This window comes from Apium graveolens, chromosome 10, assembly GCF_009905375.1.
Source record: "Apium graveolens cultivar Ventura chromosome 10, ASM990537v1, whole genome shotgun sequence".
Lineage (NCBI taxonomy): Eukaryota > Viridiplantae > Streptophyta > Magnoliopsida > Apiales > Apiaceae > Apium > Apium graveolens.
The window spans coordinates 236,663,995-236,683,558 of record NC_133656.1 but is presented as its reverse complement, the minus strand read 5'-3'; the positions used below and the strand labels follow the sequence as shown (position 1 = coordinate 236,683,558).

The 19,564-nt window shown below is 34.3% G+C and overlaps 3 protein-coding genes and 1 pseudogene across 9 annotated transcripts; 1 reads left to right on the top strand and 3 right to left on the bottom strand.

Moving 5' to 3' along the window:
- Nucleotides 1-2,923: 2,923 nt before the first annotated feature.
- On the bottom strand, nt 2,924-5,806 carry LOC141693874 (protein THYLAKOID ASSEMBLY 8-like, chloroplastic). Its single transcript, XM_074499063.1, has 3 exons — nt 5,358-5,806; nt 3,828-4,218; nt 2,924-3,393 (listed from the first exon to the last, which is right to left on the bottom strand). The coding sequence occupies exons 1-2, from the start codon at nt 5,742-5,744 to the stop codon at nt 3,829-3,831; spliced, it is 777 nt and encodes a 258-aa protein (XP_074355164.1). The 5' UTR covers nt 5,745-5,806; the 3' UTR covers nt 2,924-3,393; nt 3,828.
- Nucleotides 5,807-6,931: 1,125 nt separating this feature from the next.
- LOC141688987 (UDP-glycosyltransferase 91C1-like) lies at nt 6,932-8,688 on the bottom strand (annotated as a pseudogene).
- A 136-nt stretch (nt 8,689-8,824) lies between these two features.
- Nucleotides 8,825-12,460, bottom strand: LOC141688986 (uncharacterized). 6 transcript variants are annotated; one of them, XM_074493141.1, is made up of 2 exons: nt 10,682-12,460; nt 8,825-10,342 (listed from the first exon to the last, which is right to left on the bottom strand). In XM_074493141.1, the coding sequence occupies exon 1, from the start codon at nt 12,458-12,460 to the stop codon at nt 10,742-10,744; it is 1,719 nt and encodes a 572-aa protein (XP_074349242.1). In that variant the 3' UTR covers nt 8,825-10,342; nt 10,682-10,741. The 6 variants fall into 6 exon arrangements, with proteins under 6 accessions (XP_074349242.1, XP_074349243.1, XP_074349244.1 ...); XM_074493142.1 differs by having other exon boundaries at nt 8,825-9,431; XM_074493143.1 differs by having other exon boundaries at nt 8,825-9,426.
- A 1,203-nt stretch (nt 12,461-13,663) lies between these two features.
- Nucleotides 13,664-19,315, top strand: LOC141690315 (GATA transcription factor 25). 2 transcript variants are annotated; one of them, XM_074495052.1, is made up of 7 exons: nt 13,664-14,064; nt 14,674-14,760; nt 14,847-14,980; nt 16,276-16,377; nt 17,458-17,563; nt 18,729-18,788; nt 18,909-19,315. In XM_074495052.1, the coding sequence occupies exons 1-7, from the start codon at nt 13,795-13,797 to the stop codon at nt 18,954-18,956; spliced, it is 807 nt and encodes a 268-aa protein (XP_074351153.1). In that variant the 5' UTR covers nt 13,664-13,794; the 3' UTR covers nt 18,957-19,315. The 2 variants fall into 2 exon arrangements, with proteins under 2 accessions (XP_074351153.1, XP_074351152.1); XM_074495051.1 differs by having other exon boundaries at nt 13,668-14,064; nt 14,841-14,980.
- Nucleotides 19,316-19,564: the final 249 nt, after the last annotated feature.

The following is a 19,564-nucleotide window of genomic DNA, read 5'->3' as shown; positions in this document are numbered from 1 at the left end:
CTCTTAACTTACTATAATTATTTGTTAAATACAAATAATACAATATAGACATTGGAAAGTTCGATATGTTTTATTATACAAATATTATCTTCTTATGTATGTGCATTTCTTAATTTGATCATCCTTTAATATTTATGATAACAGTGGTGTATAAATTAAATTATATAGAAATTTTTTAGTATCTTCTACAGAATTTTTCCCAAAAAATTTAGTTTTATCAAGATGGTGTTGAAAATAGTTCGGAAGCAAATAATTATGTGCATTGTGTAGTTAAGAAAATTTACTTAGGAAAATCAATATAATACAACAAATAATTTGGCCCGAACAGAAAATACGATGCATATATCACCACTCTTCTTTTAACCCTCATCACGAGTCATGACAGATTTTTAGATTTTTACTTTACTTTTTGCTAATTTTTTATTCTGTGGGACACGTGTCCCCGATGGCCTGTGAATCCCCCCTCCGTGGTCAGTACAATGCAAAAATGCCTTGCTAAGCGTGTAATGGTGGTGAATATGTTATTAGTGATTACGTTGGCTTAGAGAAAGATGATGACAATGATTATGTTAATGATTCTCTCTTGAACGACAACGAAAAGACCATAGAAAAGAGTAATTTCTCAGAGGCAATGGCTACTCGATTTAATCCAAAAAATGTGATCAGTCAGGATAACAAGGCGGCAGAAAATGCGTACGATTTCTCAGAGGAATTGCAGAAGAGTGAAACGGGGATGTGTCTGAGGAGATATAGGAGAGTGACACTGGGGACAAGGACGAGAAGATCGCAGAAGAGAAGATAAGTGATTTCTCCGACAAATACAGAAGAGTACTGACGAGAAGGCCACGGAAAGGATACAGAAGATTGAACCTGAGGACAACAATGCGACGGTTCCTGATAGCAAAGAACAAAATCCATTACTTAAGGAGATTGAATCAGAGATATCGCGTGCTCTGGACTTCAGTCGAGTGTCTGGCCAGGTTTGTAATTAGTGTTATCGGGGTCATTGCTTTCGACTGTTCTGCATTCAGCAACGGGTTCCTAATTGACAATGTTTCCGGCAGTAATCCTGGCAAACTCGTTTTTAGGTGAGTGTCATTCTTTTCCATGATGTTTCCATTTTGTTAAATGAATGCTGATCAGTTTTGTGTATTACAATCTACAACTCTTAATCCCGGTAAACTGAACGACAACCTGAAAGAAGTATCTCGAGATCAGAGGAATCAAGCCTAGCACTACAAATGCCATATTTGGCTACATGCTGGACAAAGTGAATAGAGAAAATTTGAGGTCCTTGTATAAATTTAGGGAGCTGTTGCAGTGATAACATCTTAGTTCTATTAACATTTAATTCTTTTCTTACTATCTTATAAACCCTACTATTGTAGCCGAGTGTCGGACACTTCTAGTCGAGTCCTAGTAACGTCAGTTTCTTCAAGTGTGTTTGGCTGTGCAGATGAACTAAGCATGCACTTATTCCCCAGGATTTTTCTTTGTGATCGCCTTCAGTAAACTGAAATGTGGAAGTTGTTGCAGGTTTTAAAATATACTCCTTTCATCCAAATTTTTGATTAATTTAACTTTTACAAACATTAAGAAAATTTTGCTATTTTATTTAAAATTATACTAAAATGGTCTTCATTTTAAGTTGTTACTATTTATCTTTGTTAATGCACATCTCGTTTTAACAGTGTTCAATCATTCAGGACAAAAAAATTCATCTGACTCGTGAAAAAGAGTGGATTTAAATATAAATGGCTGCATTCATACAAATGTCTTATATAAAACCCGCTTCATATTTAATATATACTAACATATAACCCGTGCATCCGCTGTTTTTAACATTCGATAGTTTTTAATAATATATTTTATAATATAATTTTTAATAGTTGAAAAATAAATCGAAGAACATAATAAATTATAACAATATATGTTTTATAATAATTTGAAACTTGACTGAAAATAAATAATATAATATAATATATTGTTTAAATAAAGAATATAAAAGTTTAAATATAATAAGCTGTTGACGGGGTTGGAACCCTGAATCCATGAGAGCAATTTAAATATTAATATAATAATATTTTATTATTGTATCCAATGATTCTCATTTTTCTGACTTTAGATCTGACGGTTGTTATTTATCGTACCAAACAACTGTACCGAGCAACTACAAAACAATTGTACCTAGCAACTACCAAATAGAGGGTGTTTTGCTTATAATAGTATAGTATAGATTCATCACTTTTATTGTTTTCGAGATACAATTTAAAGAGAATGTAAGATAAAAATAATGTTAACCTCCAATATAAAAATTTGTTGATGTTAATAAATCAGAGCGGCTTCCAAACAAATACGCAAGATACCATAAAATAATTCATAGCGTTCATATTTTTCGGTCAGTGTTCACTATTACATATTCATTTTGGATAAAATTTTGTTTATTTTAAGTTTCCTCCGATATTTCTAGTGTCTTAATTATAATTTGCGTATTTCATGCAAATACATTTAAACTGATACTCGGAATTATTAACTTTTTTTCGAGGAAGGAATTATAAATTTTTAAATCATTTCTTATATTTTTCTAGTGTCTTAAACTATAATTTGCTTATTTCATGCAAATAAATATAAACTGATACCTGAAATTATAAACATTTAAATCATGTGTAAAATGCTGCATTAGAGTCTAGCGTATATGATCTTTCCCCCCAAATTTCATGAAATTCACCCATTTGCAAATAACATGATATATCTATATCAATTTTAACACTTTTGATATAGTTGCCAAAAAATGTTGAGTGAACATGTGGGTTAGGGTTAATTCTTTCGTTAATAACCAAAGTGATGAAAGGTCATATGTGATCGGTTAAAATTTATTCCAAGTCATAAAAATAAGGAATACAACGGGTAGTGAAATGCAATATATGAAACCATGATGCATCATTTCTTTATGAGAAGGTCCAGTTGCTATGTATGAACTGCATTAAGGCAAGAGCAATGAAAAGACAACCTAGTCTCGCCTTTTCGTTCAGTCCACTCTTCAAAGAAAACAAACAAATTTCTCTAAGAATCAAACTAGCATGTTCTGTTTGTATGATCAACGTCTTTTCTTCAAACAGATCGTTGTCTGGACTACGAAGATTAGGTGTTTTTGCTTGAAATAGGCGGTACAGTTGGGGAGGAGAGGACTTGAATCATACACTTGATTAAACAGGGTTAGCTGCAATGAGCAGTTGAGGCCCTTGTGGGACTCTTCTAGTCTTAGAAATACGCATAAGTTGTCTACCTTCCACCTTATAAAGTGAACTTCTTCCACTTCCAAGTGACCCCCATCGTTTGAGTTTGAGGACCCCTATATAAACCCAAATATATAGCTGTGAACCTGCTGCGTACCTACAGAAGCAAGAATAACACACTGTTTAAGATAAGAAATTATTATCCCCCACAAAACACACACTCTCAACCTCCACTATAGACTTGGTCTTTACTGGAATGCCAGAGCAGTCGAGAATATCTAGTGGTCTTCTCCCCTCTGGTGAAGTACAAGTAATTTTGTGTCATGTCTTCTCCTCATCATTTTAATTATTTTCTAAACGCATTGCATGTTATTTATAACTAAATGATTTGTTTTTCATTAGTAATGCCTTGTTCTAGAATTTCCCCAAATTGGAAAGTAAATGAAAGTAGAGGGAAGCATAGGAAGTCGACTAAAATTGCATATATGTTAAATCCACCTTTATAAAATTTGGACTTTATCACTATATGCTTGATGCAATTTCAATACAGATATATAATGATAGACAGAACGTCCGAATTCAAAGACAGACCTCAGCGCAGTCCAAATATCTCTTCTGGTGGATCATATATACGTTGATCAGGGAAGATCTCCTCAAAATCTTGTTTGACTTTGTTTCTCAGAAGAGGATGTGGCAATAATCCCTTTAACAGAATCCTGAAAGGCAACTCCTCCGGTGGATCTGGAGATTGTTTCATATCTTCAAAGATATTCATGGCATCTGCAGGAGACCCATTCCGCAAAAAGCCCCGTATGACTTCAGTGTACGTTTGGGAATCAGGGTACAAGTTTTCCTTTCTCATGCTATCCCACAACAGCATTGCCTCGTCCATTTTTTTGCTTTTAGCTAATGCAATGATCAAGTCCTTGTACAGATAAACATCTGGCCTATACCAATCTTGCTTTTTAATCACCCAAAACATCTGAAATATAATAAAACAAATCACAAATGTAATCCCCATGCCATCATGCCAACATTTAATTATGCAAATAGTAAAAATGTTGACAACATGTATCATATATTCTGTTTCCTTACAACTCGATGACTTCGACAGACGCCAGACAAATTTATAAAACAAAGTACATGAATTACTATGCAAAATTAACAATTAGCAAACATCTAACCAACTATCCTACTTCACAACTTTTTTTCTTTTTGGGCTTTGTGCATTTGAATCCTGAAAATTATTACCGAAGTACTTCCTCCATGGTTTTGTCCATAACTATTAGTCACTATTACTTTCTATAAAATAGTTGAATTCATGTCTCGTGGTGTTTAAAGTATACTTCAGCTGTGACTGGTGCTCAAGTGCTCATTTACAGAAAAGTATTTCATACTTATACAGGGAAAACACTTGTCCCTCCAGATATGATTAACAAGACCACAACAAATAAAACTCACAATGTGTAGCCTCTGCAAACTAAATATCTAATCTCCTAGGCTACAAATGCATACAAGATGAACAAAGGTTTTAATGTTTTATTGCTAATACTAAAACAAAAATAGATTTACAAACTATATTCTACATTTCCCTACAAAAACAGGTTTTAAAATCAACACTATTCATAGCTGATAAAGATTTTTTTATTGTACAACTTGTTAAAGTAATGCTAGTAGACATTCTTATTGATATCAAGGTTATAAATTCTTATGCCATAAACCACTTTCAGAAATCCTAACAAAAATCTCTTGTGTTCAGCAAAAACAATGCATAAAATTCAACTATAACACACTGGATTCGATACAATAAAATAAATCATATCCTAATTCGACTTCAAATACAACCAAAACCAATTTAAAAACCAATTTAAAAACCAAACACTGACAGTTCTTTGACGAAATAATGTCCTTATTTCACTTCAACTATATTCAGTCAGTACCTTAATCATACATCTAGTTGGCACCAGAGAGAGAGAGAGAGGTAAAGGGGGGAGGGAGGGAGGGAGAGAGAGAGAGAGAGAGGGAGGGAGGAGGGAGAGAGAGAGGGGGGGGGGGGGGGGAGGGGGAGGGAGAGGGAGAGAGGGAGAGAGAGAGAGAGAGATTTATCCAAAAAGATCAAACCTTTACAGCCAAAGAAACCTCTTCTTGACGTTCAAGCTCATTAAGAACAGCAACCATATCCATTTTCAACAATCTCAAAACATGACTCTTGATAAACTTACCAAGCTTCTCATCATCATCCTTAAACCTCTTCAAACCCAATATCACAAAAATTGCTTCTTTCCCAATCAGCTTCTTCCCTCTCCACAATGACCCTCTGGGCCTCCCATCATGATAATTTCTTGCCAAAAAATCACACAAATTCAAGGCCTTGTTTGAAATTTTTGATGGGCTTGGTGAAAAAACAGGGCTTGTCAAATTGGGTTTCTTGATTAAATTTCTTAATAGTAATAAAGATGACATCTTTAACATTCTTGATTTTATTATAGCAGAAATTGCAGTAGCCATTATAAAGATAGGTGCATATACATACAAATGTATGTATGTATAGCAGTGAACACAGGAGCAAAAATTAAATGGGTCTGTTACAGGGGCTAAAACCTAAATGATTAATATGATTGGGCCTCCTTTTTTAGGGTCTCTGATTTTATTGGGCTTTAAGGGTGATTAATTAGCTGCAAATGGTTTGTTTTTTGTTTTTGCTAAGTGGCTTACAATTTACACGTTTTTAAGACGTTTTAAAAAGATGGAAAGAAAAAAGAAAGAGGGTTGGGGTAGGGTGGTAATTCGGGCCGAGCGAGACGAGTTTCGAGATGATTTTAATTCGAGTCAAGTTGGCTCATTTAATTAATTGAATCTAAATTTCTGCCCGAACTCGACTCGTTTTTAACGAATCAGGCGAGCCGATTTGTTTAATTTTACATTTAATCGAACCCTAACAACTAACCGAATTCATCTCATTTAATTTTACGAGTCGAGTCGAGTCAGGTTGTTTAATTAAATAATTCGTAACTTCCATCTGAACTCGCATCGCGAGCCCTAATTGTTGGATATTGAGAAGCTACCACATTTTTCTATTAATAAAACAGATGAAGTTTGTAAACGATTAACATGATTCATTATTATAATTAGGTAGAGTAGAAAATAAAGCATGTTTATGCAACAAATATTATTATTATTATTATTATAATTAAGTGATAGTGAAAACTGAAAAGGTAGAGAGGAAAATAAAGCATGCTTATGCAAGAAATGTTTTTTTTAGGAAGACTTGTTGGTGCATGTAAGATGAATATATATTTCTTATTTTATTTTGTAGGCGTGACTATTGAAACCATTTCCAAAATTCGTATTATAAAAATATTTGATCAATTTGATAATTTGTCGATAATCATCCATAAATTATTTATTTTTTAAAAAATCGACAATAAATTATAAAAATAACCATTAATTTCGATTTCCGAAATCCGTAAACACATGCTCTCGATATAATCGTATAAGTTACTGTACAGATATCCCACGAGGCTATCACAATATCACTTGTACGATAAATCTTGTGCCAGAAGTAGCTTTGAGGTTTAGCTTGTTCGACTTGAGTGTCAGTAAAGTTTGCAAGAGTATAAGACAGTAAAAAAATGTTGATTTACTTTGTAGCAATGATTAGATACAGAATCAACAAAAAAATCTTGAACTTATTACAATTGAACATGAACTAAATCAAATTACAATTTACAGCAAGGCAAATGTTTAACTTAGATTTTTGAAGTTTCACATTGAGACCTTTTACCACTCTTAAGATGGGAAGCTCTAATGTTTATGAGTTGAGTTGCAACATTGTCTATATATTTGTCATTCCTGATCCCATCTCCAAACATTTCTCTCATCTCTCCAGCTTTGGCCCTGAGTGACCCACTCTCCATGGCGATTCTCAAAGTGTCGGCGACCGAGTCCCGCGTGAATGCACCGTTTTTCTTGTTCCTCGGAATTTCTACACCAACTTTCTTTTCTTTTAACAGCCTAGAATTCAATCCCTGCTCATTCATGATAGGAAGAAGTATCAAAACTTGGCCAAATCCAAGTGCCTCGATGACCGAGTTCCAACCGCAATGAGTCAAGAAACCACCTATGGCCCGGTGACTCAATATCTTAACCTGTGGGACCCACCCGACATGAACAATTCCTCGACTTCTGACTCGCTCGACAAACCCTTCGGGAAGTAGTGATAACTGTGATTTATCCTGAGTTGACCACGCAGGCTCTCTTATCACCCAAAAGAAGGGCAGCCCGCAAAGCTCCAACCCATGAACTAGTTCAACGAGTTCGTCAGGCGTTAGTACAGCCTCGCTTCCTAGTGCAACATATACAACACTATTGACCCGTTGCATGTCTAACCACTCCTTCACGGAACGGCATTGCTCGTCACAGTCATCATCATTATCAGAGGCTGGTGATGTAGGCAAAAAACCTATTGGAACAACAGGTTTCTGATAAAGCTCACAAACAAGATTGAACCACTCAGGTTCAAACTCGATACTAGTTCTGAGCAAAACTAGGTCACACCCACCGATGGAGGCACCAAATCTCACTGGCTCGGATGTACCGGATTCAACCCCAGATTCACCGGCTACAATCCTCATCATCTCATGAAAGTGATATGCAATGTTGGATTGGTAAAATCCTCAACGGTCAATCTTCTATCTCCCTTGCTCATTAAAATGAGGGTGCACCCAAGAAAGCCATACAAGCAGCATTAAAAAGACACAAATAAGATGTTGAAATACCGAGCTCAGCCGCTAAAGAGGGTAACCAATGAGAAACATGGTCATAGAATATCCAGTCTGGTTTTGGCCTTGAATTTTCAAGAAATGTTGCTAAATCTGACTTGAGCAAATCAAAAGCTAATTTTAAGAACTGATATTTAGATTGTGGTATGTCCATGGAAGATTCTTCATGTGGTGATAGATTCTCAACTTCAGGTAATGAAAGTGAGACAAAATTTATGAGAGGTACTAAATCCTGGGGTAATTTGGGGAGTCTACGGATGTTTCTTGGGGTGGAAAGAAAGGAAATTTTATGACCCTTTTGTGCTAATATCTTGGACATGTGAAGAAAAGGTCTTAGATGGCCCATGGCTAGCCATGGAAACATTACAATATGAAGAACTCTGTTGCTCTCCATAGACTCTGTAGTAAGAGAATGATAATAACTATTTTCGTTTAAACTTGTTAGGCTACAATGCTAAAATTGCAAGGAGTTAATAGAGATGTCCTTCCTATTTATAATCAAGGGAACAATTAATGAGGTTACAGGGTAGTCAGACAGTACTGTAATAGCAAGTCAATAATACAGGGCTTAGTTGAGATGTTTATTTTGCGTCATACTCAGATCAGAGTATTAAAATCCACATTATTCAAAGTTGGTATAGGTTTTATCAGTGCACATTAAAAAAAGGCAAACATGTGACCTCAATAAAACTGAACATAAAATAAATAAAATCAACCCAATAAAAATTACAAGGAATTTTATAGAAATTTTCTTCCTACTTTTCAATTATGGAAATAATGAACAAGGTAATTCATGGATTTGGTGTAATTTGTCGTTATAAATGGTAGTGATATCGAAATATAATGCAGGGCTTAGTTAAGCTGTTCATCTTGTATCGTATAACACAAATGGTATTTTCATATGGTGCATTCTTTTCAGCTTTAAATTGCATGGCACGTGTAATAATGTGGAAAGAAAGATTAACTAACGTAGTAAATGGAAAGATTAGTTAACATAGTAAATGGGATTTCTTTTTCATTATTCTGAAAAAAAGTAATAATCTGAAGGGTCCTACGTATTGTTTTTTCTTTGAGCTGTTAGCCTAACTCACCTACTGAAAATATCATGTCAAGTGTTCAGTTTTGTTAGTCAACAGAAGTAGAGTGTAAAAGACAGTCCGTAATTGTGAAAATGGTAAAGAAAAGGCGCACCTGATTCCCGTGCAGATGAACATAATTTCATCGTATGTCAGCTACCGTTTACAATTTTCTCTTATCAGATCTATTTAGCCTTCTCCCCCTGCTTTCATTATCCCTGTGCAGAAAGCTCTTTCTTTTTTCTTTCATTCTTTACTGGATACGCAGTTTCGGACATGACCCTGATACTAAATCGGATTTAATTTTTGAACACTAGTGACCCTGGAATCTGTCTTTGCTTTGAAAAAAGGTATGGAAAAACTTCTTAATTAATAAGAAATAAGTATATAAGATAAGATGTTGTAACAAAAATCAAACCTGATCCTACTATCAAACATAACTTGTAACAGACATTACACATTTCAGATGATTTCCTAGAGAAAACGGAAATCTACGCGGAAATAATGAACCGCCAGTTAAACCAGAAGGCATTTATTGCTATGAATTTATCAAAATAATAGACAGTAAATATTTTGATTAAAATATAACATAAATTATATCCGGTTCAAAGTAAAGAATTAGTTGGCACCGGTTAATTATAAAATACACATAATTTTCTTATTTTGGATCAAGGATATAATATATATAATACTATAACTGGATAGATGACTATCTACTAAAATTATCAATAAAATAACAAAAAAGTTAAAATATAAGTATGATAATTTCAAATGTTGTAAATGAAAATTCTGCTTACAGGTTTAACGCAGGACAAAAGAAGAGGCGCCACTGCATATTTGAGAAGTTTTATTGGTGAGTCTTGGCAGCCAAATAACATAGTAATTAATAAGTTGTGAAAAATACAAGCATGTCCTTGTTCCATATTCGACCTATATAACCTATATATTCTGGATACATACTTGGCCTTCTCACCATTAAATCCACTTCAGTGCTCATTTCGCACAACATACTTGGCAATTGTAAAGCTCACAAGTCACAAACTGAAATCTATAAATACTTGTGGCATGGCTTCGCATGGAACACATCCTCCAAAAGAAGCTACTTATGAGCATATATACATTTTGCAAAACAGGACACACGCCCTTTTTTAAGAGGGTGGGAAATGATGCACATCAATTTGCGACATAGGATCATTACGTAGCAGCAACTGAACTGTTAGGTCATAAGGTGCATATATGTGCATTGTTTCTGTAAAGAGCACATAGTTAATAATTTTACGCTTCTGATTTAATTATTTATGTCGTACTAGTGCTACATGCCTACATCAGCAAAACTATTGCTTTTGGGCAAAACATATCATTAGCTTTGTACATCCACAAAACAAGCATTACTGCTTAAATGAAATTCGAAGATAACATCAAAAACAATGTTTCAAAAATTTCCCTGCCGTATTGCTACAGTAAATGTGACCAAATCATTATAAAGTAGAAGTTAAAACATAAACCTATGCATCTGTTCATGTGTGTGCTAAGGGATTCATACAGTAAAACTTGAATAAAATCTATTAAGAAGAAGACTTTTTTATACCTTGGTTTGTTCACACAGAAAATCCAGTCATGCAGTGTGATGGAAGAACATATATGTCAATCAATAGAATGATTGCTCAATATCATTGGAAATGCCATTTTCCAGTGCAGCAAATGTTGAGCTAAAAAATATTTCCCATCTTGTGCTAGATAATGTATATCCACTTTCGACCATATCATTCAGGTATTTAAGTGCCTCCCTTAATCTTCCACGTGAACATAATGCTCTAATTATCGCCTCATATAGTGCACAGTTAACCACAATATTCCTATCCACCATTTCTTGAAACAAGAGGAGTGCCTTTACTATATCTCCTTGATTGCAATATCCATTAATCATGATTCCATACGTTGATACATCAGGCACTCCATGATTACCATTCTTTAACCTTCTAAACAAGTACTCTGCTTCCGGAAATCTGCTTTCTTTCCAGTAATTACCTAGTAGACAATTACAAACATTTGAACAATTAACATACGCTCCAGGCGTGGCAGTTTCATTAAAAAAATTCACAGCCTCATCAAGTTTCCCCTTCTGACACAAACCCATAATGACATAACTCGCAATTTCTTCAACTTTAACTAAACCTTTCTTCTTTTCAACTTGGAAAAACCTTATTGCATCTTTATCTCGATTAGCAACAAAGAGAGCCTTTATAAACGAACCATACACACATATCTCAAGCACAGTTCTACTATTCATCATCTTTTTTAACAACACTTCGGCCTCATCAAGCCTCCCCATATCACATAGAGAACGGAAGTACGATTCATAAGCCAATATATTCGGAACATTGTCCTCGCACTTTAACTGAAAAATCACCCTTCTTCCCTCCTTCAAAAAATTCCCTTTCTTACATCCTCCCCCAATATCCTGTTTTGTCAACCTAAGAAACAACTTCTTCGCTTCCCGAAATTTCCCTGTTTTACAAAGAGCGTACATAAAATTCCCATATACACAAATATCAACATAAAAATTCCTCTTCACCAAAATCCTCAAAACCCAATCAGCCTCATCGACCTCTCCATTCCGACAAAAACATCGAAACAAAACATAATAACTAAAACAATCAACTCTAAACCCCACATCACGCATAACCCGAACAACCTCTTTACCTAACCCCCCTTCATTCTCCCTACACAAAGCACTAATCAAAGCACCATAACTTACCCTCCTCAAAACCCTCCCACCCCTCACAACCCTCTCGAAAACACCCTTAATTTCATCAACCCCACAAAACTTACACACATAAATAACATAATCATTAACATCAAACTTTAAATCATTCCCACAAAGTTCATTCCACACAATCTCAACATCATCAATTTTACCATCAAAAACCAAAGAATCATACACTAAACTAAACAAAAAGAAATCTTTAACATACCCTTTACTCTTAATCTTCAAGAAAACATCTTTAGCCCTTCCAAGTTTCTTACTTTTTGCCAAAAAATGCATAACAATGAGCAAACTAGAAGAATTCAACAAATGGGCTTGGGCCAAAAGTGAGTCCAGTGAAGTGAGAGCAATTGGGTTTCTTGGGTTTTGTGAGAGGGCTTTAATTTGGGGGATGAAAGTGAGGAGAAAGTTTAGCGGGTCTATTTGGGTTGAATTTAGTTGGGCTTTTGGGGAGGTTTGTGTGGGTTGGATTGGTGGAGAGAGAGATAAAGATTGTGTATGTGTGTAGAGAAGATTAAGGAGAGAGATGTGGGGGGTTTTGTGAGGGAGAGAGATGGGAGAGATGTGAGGGAGAGAGATGGGAGCGATGAGTCTTTTCATGGAGCAAGAATGGAGGAGAGGCTATACTTACAGTGTTGCTGTGTGTATCAGCAGCACAGCTTCTTTAAGCCGGAAGTGAATATATATTGAAATATATATTTATTTTATTTAAATTTTTTTAAAAAAATAACGAGACTGATTTTTGTTTTTACAAAAATAAATTGAGTATTATTTGATGTTTAATTTAATTGTAGTTCTGCTTTTTATACATGGAGATCGTTTTCAAAATTTTTATTTTTGGACTTTAAAGTTTATTATCGAAATGTTCAAAGATATATTAATTGCGCTACTATGAAATATATTTTGCACAATTTATATAGTAAAAAAATTGTTGAAATTTGGAAAAAGAATGGATGGCATGCAAAAGTGTAATGTTTAAATTTTGATTTAATAATTTTTTAAATTTTTGAATTTAACTCATTTTTTGGCTAATTGATTAATTATTAATTAAATTTCAAATACAACAAAGTAGCTTTGACTCAAATATAACCTAATAAAATATAATAAATTGTATATAAATAAATTCGTTTCACAGCAAAAAATTTAAAAAAATTTAAAGACAAAACAAAATATTCAAATTTTCCAAGTTAGATAATTTAGAAAATACATTATTATCAGGGCGGTGACCCTAAATGTCATTTGGAGCTTAAAAATGGCCCTAAATGTCACTTCAAAAGAGTACATCGTGTACCGTTTATGCAAAACACTTAAAACGGAACTCCGTGCAACGTTTTGACATTTTGAATTATTTTTTATTCGTAAAATGGTAGATAAAATTTCGTTTTGATACAAAACGTTATATGATGTACTGTTTTGAGTCAAAACGCTATTTGAACCACCGTTTTGCATATTATAAAAAAATTAAAAAAAAAATAAAATACCAAAACGGCACACTATGTACCGTTTTGCATTAAAAATACAAAACGGAAGACGAAGTACCGTTATTAAGTGACATTTTTTGTCATTATTTCAAAAGTGACATTTTAGAGTATTTAATATTCAAAAGTGACATTTGGGTCCATCGTTCTTGTTATCGACAGATATTCGAGTATCATCGAACTCGTTTGATTTGTAAACGAATTTGTGACAAGGAAAGGCAGTGGCAACATCGTAAATCAACAAATTTCAATGGGCATTCTCCTATATCTTATAAATAAACACACAATGGGCATTCTCCTATATCTTATAAATAAACACAAACACTCCCCCTAGCTAGTGCGTGTTTGTGTGTTTTTTCTCACCGTCATTCACCGACCTCTCTCTATAATAATACACAAAAACACACACTTCAATTAGGGCTCAAATCCCTAACAATCTCGCCCAATTTCACAACAATGTACAATCAAAATCAGCCGATGAGCTATTCGAATCACTACTCCGACAAGCTCGCCGCCGTGCCGGTCGATCCTATTTCCGGCGAATTGCAGTATGATGAGTCGAATGGGTTTGAAGAAGGCGATACTATTGCTAATTATGAGGTTGTTGAAGGTGGTGGTGATGCTGTGTCGTACGACGGCGTTTCGCAATGTGGGAATTCTGCTGATCAGCTTACGTTGTCGTTTGGTGGTCAGGTTTATGTGTTTGATACTGTTACTGCTGAGAAGGTTAGGGCTTCTCTCTCTCTCTCTCTCTCTCCCCCCTCTCTCTCTCTCCCCCCGTCTCTTTCTATCTCTCTCTATCTATTTCCCTCTGTTCCTCAATCTCTCTCTCTCTCTCCTCTCTCCCTCCCTCCCGCTCTCTCCATCTCTCTCCCTCCCTCCCTCCCTCCCTCCCTGTCCCTCTATCTCTCTTTATCTTCTCTCCCACTCTATCTCTCTCCCTCTCTCTTTCCCCATCTCTCTCCCCCCATCTCTCTTTTTAATTATTTGATTTTAATTAGAGCAGAAGAAATTAAAATTAGGTAAATTTGAGAAGTTACTGAATTAGCTGTTTGATCTATTTTCTAGAGTTTTTTACTATATAGAATATGTTTTGATGAGATGTATTGTGTAATATTTGAATGTTGTGAAAATTTTGTAAATTAATTGAAAGTGTTTTTGGAAATTAATTTAGTTACGGAATTTACAGTTGATGAATTTGATAGGGTTTAGTTTAGAGTAGTCAGTAGAGCATATGTTTTGCTGAGATATGTTGCTGATATTTTAACATTAATGTAATTTGCAGCTAATTTGAGTTGTTTGTTGAGAGTGCTGAGTGGTTGATGGTTTTTACAGGTGCAACAGGTGCTTTTGATACTAGGGGGATGTGAAATTCCGTCGACTCCGCAACCTGCTGATATAGCGTATAGGAATCCTCCTCCGGTACTTTAATTGGATTTGTGAGTTTTTTAGTTACTGATATTATTTTGGCTTGTATTCTAAGAATTTTAATTGGTCTTTAGCCACAGTATCCAAAAGATTATCCACAGAGGTGTAGTCATCCGGAGAGAGCGGCCTCTCTCCGCAGGTTTTATCAGAAAAAACAGAATCGGTGCTATGAAAAGAAAATTAGATATGATGTCCGTCATGAAGTTGCAGTAAGGTGTGTCCTTTAGTTAAATGTCTTTTAAGATTTCTTTTCATTAGGATCCCTAAAATGTTCCGATTAATAATTTTATTTGACGTTTACTTGATTTATGTAGATGCATATAGTAATAACAAATAAATAATACCTTTTTATATATTTTTTCACTGATACTTCTGGATATAGCTGTTACTCTAAAGATCGCTATTTTATGCTTTTAATTTCTCTTGGTTATTGTAGTTTATATTTCTAACTTTATTGGAAAAAGTGCAATCTTTTTCATGTGATAATTAAGGCTAAGGTGTTTAACTTTGCAGATGTAAATTGCAATTGTGTTTGCTCAGCTTAAAATTTGCAAATTTCATGTTATTCTCCGCTTGCGGTTAAGCTATATATGTTTTGCAGTGTCACTCCTAGTAAACTTACTCAACTATTCCAATATTTTAGTTAAAAAACACCATCAATATTAATTTTCAAAACGTTTTGATGTACATCTAACCATAAGGTCAAGACCTATGCAAATACGAGTCTATGGTAATATTGAACCCTTTAACACAACCTTATATTGAGCATTACATAAATAAAAATGAAAAAACTTTGCTTACCCCGTGCCATTTGCAATTTATGAGTGATCATTTTTTATGAATGATCAGTGCTTATTAAGATACTTGCCAATTTTTATCTGATGGAGGCTTGTAGCAGGAAGTTTGTAGCTTTACTTTTGTACTTGCACTTGTTACCTAGAAACAAGTTCTCTCTCTCTCTCTCTCTCTCTCTCTCTCTCTCTCTCTCTCTCTCTCTCTCTCTCTCTCTCTCTCTCTCTCTCTCTCTCTCTGTTAGTTGTATTGTAGAACTAAAAATATGCAAACTGAGGGTCATCTGATGAGCCTTTTGGTTAATAAATTTCTTAAGCCCCTGACAATATCCATTGCATTTTACCAATGGTACGCCTTTTTCACCTGAAGTATGACCATACTCTACATAGACTACCTGAGTCTGCATTTGATTGTTCTTGAGTTCTATATATACATGAACAATTGAACATATGCAGGGCAATGGACATATTGTTGCATAGCTTCATGATCCATTGTTGCTTTATATTATGTTATTAGTTGATGCGGTTAAACATAATAATTCGGTTCATGCTCGGTTCCGGATATTGTTTGTTATATTATTTTGTATTTTTTGGTTTACAAAATGAGTTACTACTAATCATGTAGTAGAATATTAGTATCCTTCACAATATTATATTGATTCAGGAATGGTTTATACTTCCTTTCTTGTCTGATGTCTACATTATTACATTATATCAGGATGAATCGCAAGAAGGGTCAGTTTACTTCTAAAGCATCAGATGATATTACTGTTTCAAGTGGTGATGATTCTAGGCAAGATGATAGTGCACCAGAAACTTTGTGAGTTATATCTATTTAGTTGATCTAAAATAACAGTCATTACATCATACTTTGTATGCACATTCATAATACAATATAGTTGAAGACACTTTTTATCTGATTGTTTTCACTTGTTTTTACTTTGTCAACTCACATTCACAAGTAAAGAGAACTGAGAACCTTTAAACATGAACTGTTAATATATTTAAATTTTAGAGACATTGTGCGTACACAGTTACTAGTGAAGTGTAATAAAACGAAGGATATAATTTTATTGGTAGGCCTTAGGTGTATGAATTTGGACACAGCTTTATCGATGTAGGATCGTTTTATTTATATTCACGTCAATACATTTGTGATTAATTGATTTTGAGAAATATTGGGCCCTCTTGGTTTACCTTAAAAAAGTTACTTGAAGGTACGTCTATTTAATAACTAAGTAGGAGCATTTTTTTACTTTTGAGAGATACTATACATTTGGATAGTTTAATTTATAATGTGTTAAGTCATTAAGAAATAAAATAACATAAATATGAAAAGTATTATGTAATGAGAATAATATTACTCTTTGTAAAGTCAAATTACAAACTTAGAATATGTAACTGAATAAGTAAGTTGTAAAGATTATATTTTCAAATTTAAATTGTAAGTCAACTTCAGGCCACAAGTTTGTTTCTGCACAAACTGAGTATTTTTCTTATATGGATAGTGATGGATTATAGTCCAATTGTTTAGTTATTTAGGTGGTTTTCTTAGTTGGCTATCGGTGGAGGCCCCCGAACTCCGATGCATGACAAATTTATGCTACTCAGTATTATATTACTCCCTAGGCATCTAGGTCTTTAAATTAAAAACTAATTGCTGGTTCTTGTACATGTTTGAAGTAAGGAACATGTAACATTCAAATGAAGGAAATGACTTGTAGGGATGGTTAGTCCATTATTTAGCGCAAACACTCTTTCTTTCTCCCTTCCTAATTGACACTCTATTTTGGAATAGATACCATTTTGATTCAGGTGTAACTCGAACTATGTTTGGGCCTGATTTATCATACTGTTTCTACTTTGTACTGTTATTGTGTAATATGTCTTCCTTATCTAGGTGCAAGCATTGTGGCACTAGTTCTAGATGCACGCCAATGATGCGAAAAGGGCCAGATGGCCCAAGGACTCTCTGCAATGCATGTGGGCTTTACTGGGCACAGAAGGTACACTAACCTTAATTTTTGTCAAATAATGAAGCTGTAATAGTTTTTTTTATATCTCTAGTAAGTGCACTACTTTTACTTTCATTCATCTTCGTTACTATCATTATTTCTTGTCTCCTTTGTGTATTGGTTTTTTGCTTGTGTTTTTTTTAAAAGTAATTGTAAATCTTGGTCCATTAATGCGTGGGTGATCTTTTAATCACCATTTGATTAGATTACTTGACCAAGTTATAGCTGGATATAGTTACTCTGGTAAATGTTACAGAGTCTTATGGAAATAGCATCTGTACATGTTTATGTTTATTTGATTGAATCTTAGTTTCCTGAGAATTTACTAATGAACATTTTTGTAGACATTTCCCATCAGTGTTTGAAAAACTCAATACAAAATTTAGAGTTTTAGGTTTTAAGATTCTCATATCTGTCATTGTAAAAGTTTTTGCCAACTACTTAGTCTTGAAAGGATTATATACGTACGTTCTGACTGGGTTTTGATCTGGTAGTTCTAGCTATATATGTCTGGAGTCTGTTTATTAGGTATATTGCTGGTGGATGGCATTTGCAATTAGTTATACATCTTGGTTTTAGAACATAAGGTGTGTGTTACCTACAGTCTTGGACGTGTGAATTCCATGTACTGTAATTGGACTTCAGTTTAGACTTGTTTATCTTAATCAATAAAGGTGGTTTGTTAAGAATTTGGTTTGATATTGTGGACATTGTTTGAATATGGGGTGTGCATTTTGTATGGTCTTACCTACTTGTGACCATGGCTCCTGGATGTACGTTTGTTTATACCTTGTATCAATTTTTTTAACTTCTTATTATGGACACTTTGAATTAAGGTATATTCATGTTCCATGGTTTCACAATTTTATTGTACATGGCTTCTGGAAATAGGTTTTATTATATTAAAGTCATGAAAACTTTCTAGGTTCAGTTGTGAGTTGAACAAAAAAACTATACGCACAAGTGTTAACTGTTTGAAAAGTTACCTGTGGTCAAATTCATTATACTTGCATCCAACAAATGCATGCTATACTCATGAAGTTGACTTTTATGTAGTGCACACAGACCAACAGACCATCATACTTGTCAAGTAGCCTCATATTATGCTTATTTAAATATTTTCAGAGCAAATTATTTATGTGTTAAAAATTTGCAGGGAACATTGAGGACTATCCCGAATAAGTCACGTGATAGCCCTTTGATGCAAATTGAACAGGTAAGAATAGAGCCCCGAAGAGCCTGCTATTTATTATTCTGCTTGGACGTTCTCTTTTTGTGGGACTTTCAGCTATATAACTAGATGTTTCTGTTTTTTATATTCCTTTCATTCTTGCAGGGTGAAGTTGACAAATCTGATTTCGATTCGCCGGTGTACACTCATTAATCAGCAAGGCAGCAAACGTTTACAGTAGTAACTACTTCAGCTTTAACTGTCGAACTTCCTGAAGCATAGCATGAAGCCGTCCCAACCCAGTCGTCTCTAATATCATTCACCAAAAGTTTTTTTATTATTCCGTTGGCTTGTCTTTTAATTTATACAGAGAAGTCCATCAGAATATATGAATCTTTTTCCATGACTTTGCTGAGCTATAAAATGGACGAAACTTTAGGTGCTACAGTTTACAACTTGCCTAAAAACTTAATTTTTTGGCCAAGAACTTGTATGGTTTATATAGTTCAGTTTTAAAGACAGTACATATCTAGGGTATGGCTTATAAAATTTATTTTGAACCATTTGCTCAAGTAGCAGTTGGTCTACATGGTTACTGGAAATTGAATCCTTCTGTATTGGTAATTGCTTGTGGTTTACTGTCAGAAACGATTGTAAATCTTGCTCCATCAATGCGTATACGATCTTTTAATCGCCATTTGATCAGGTTAAGAATGTTTATCGCACAGGTTCTTTATCAGGTTAGCATCTTACAAGTTTATGTTTCAGTGTTATCTCATTGTCCTCCTACTAGGAACTTAATGGTGAACTTTATATAGACA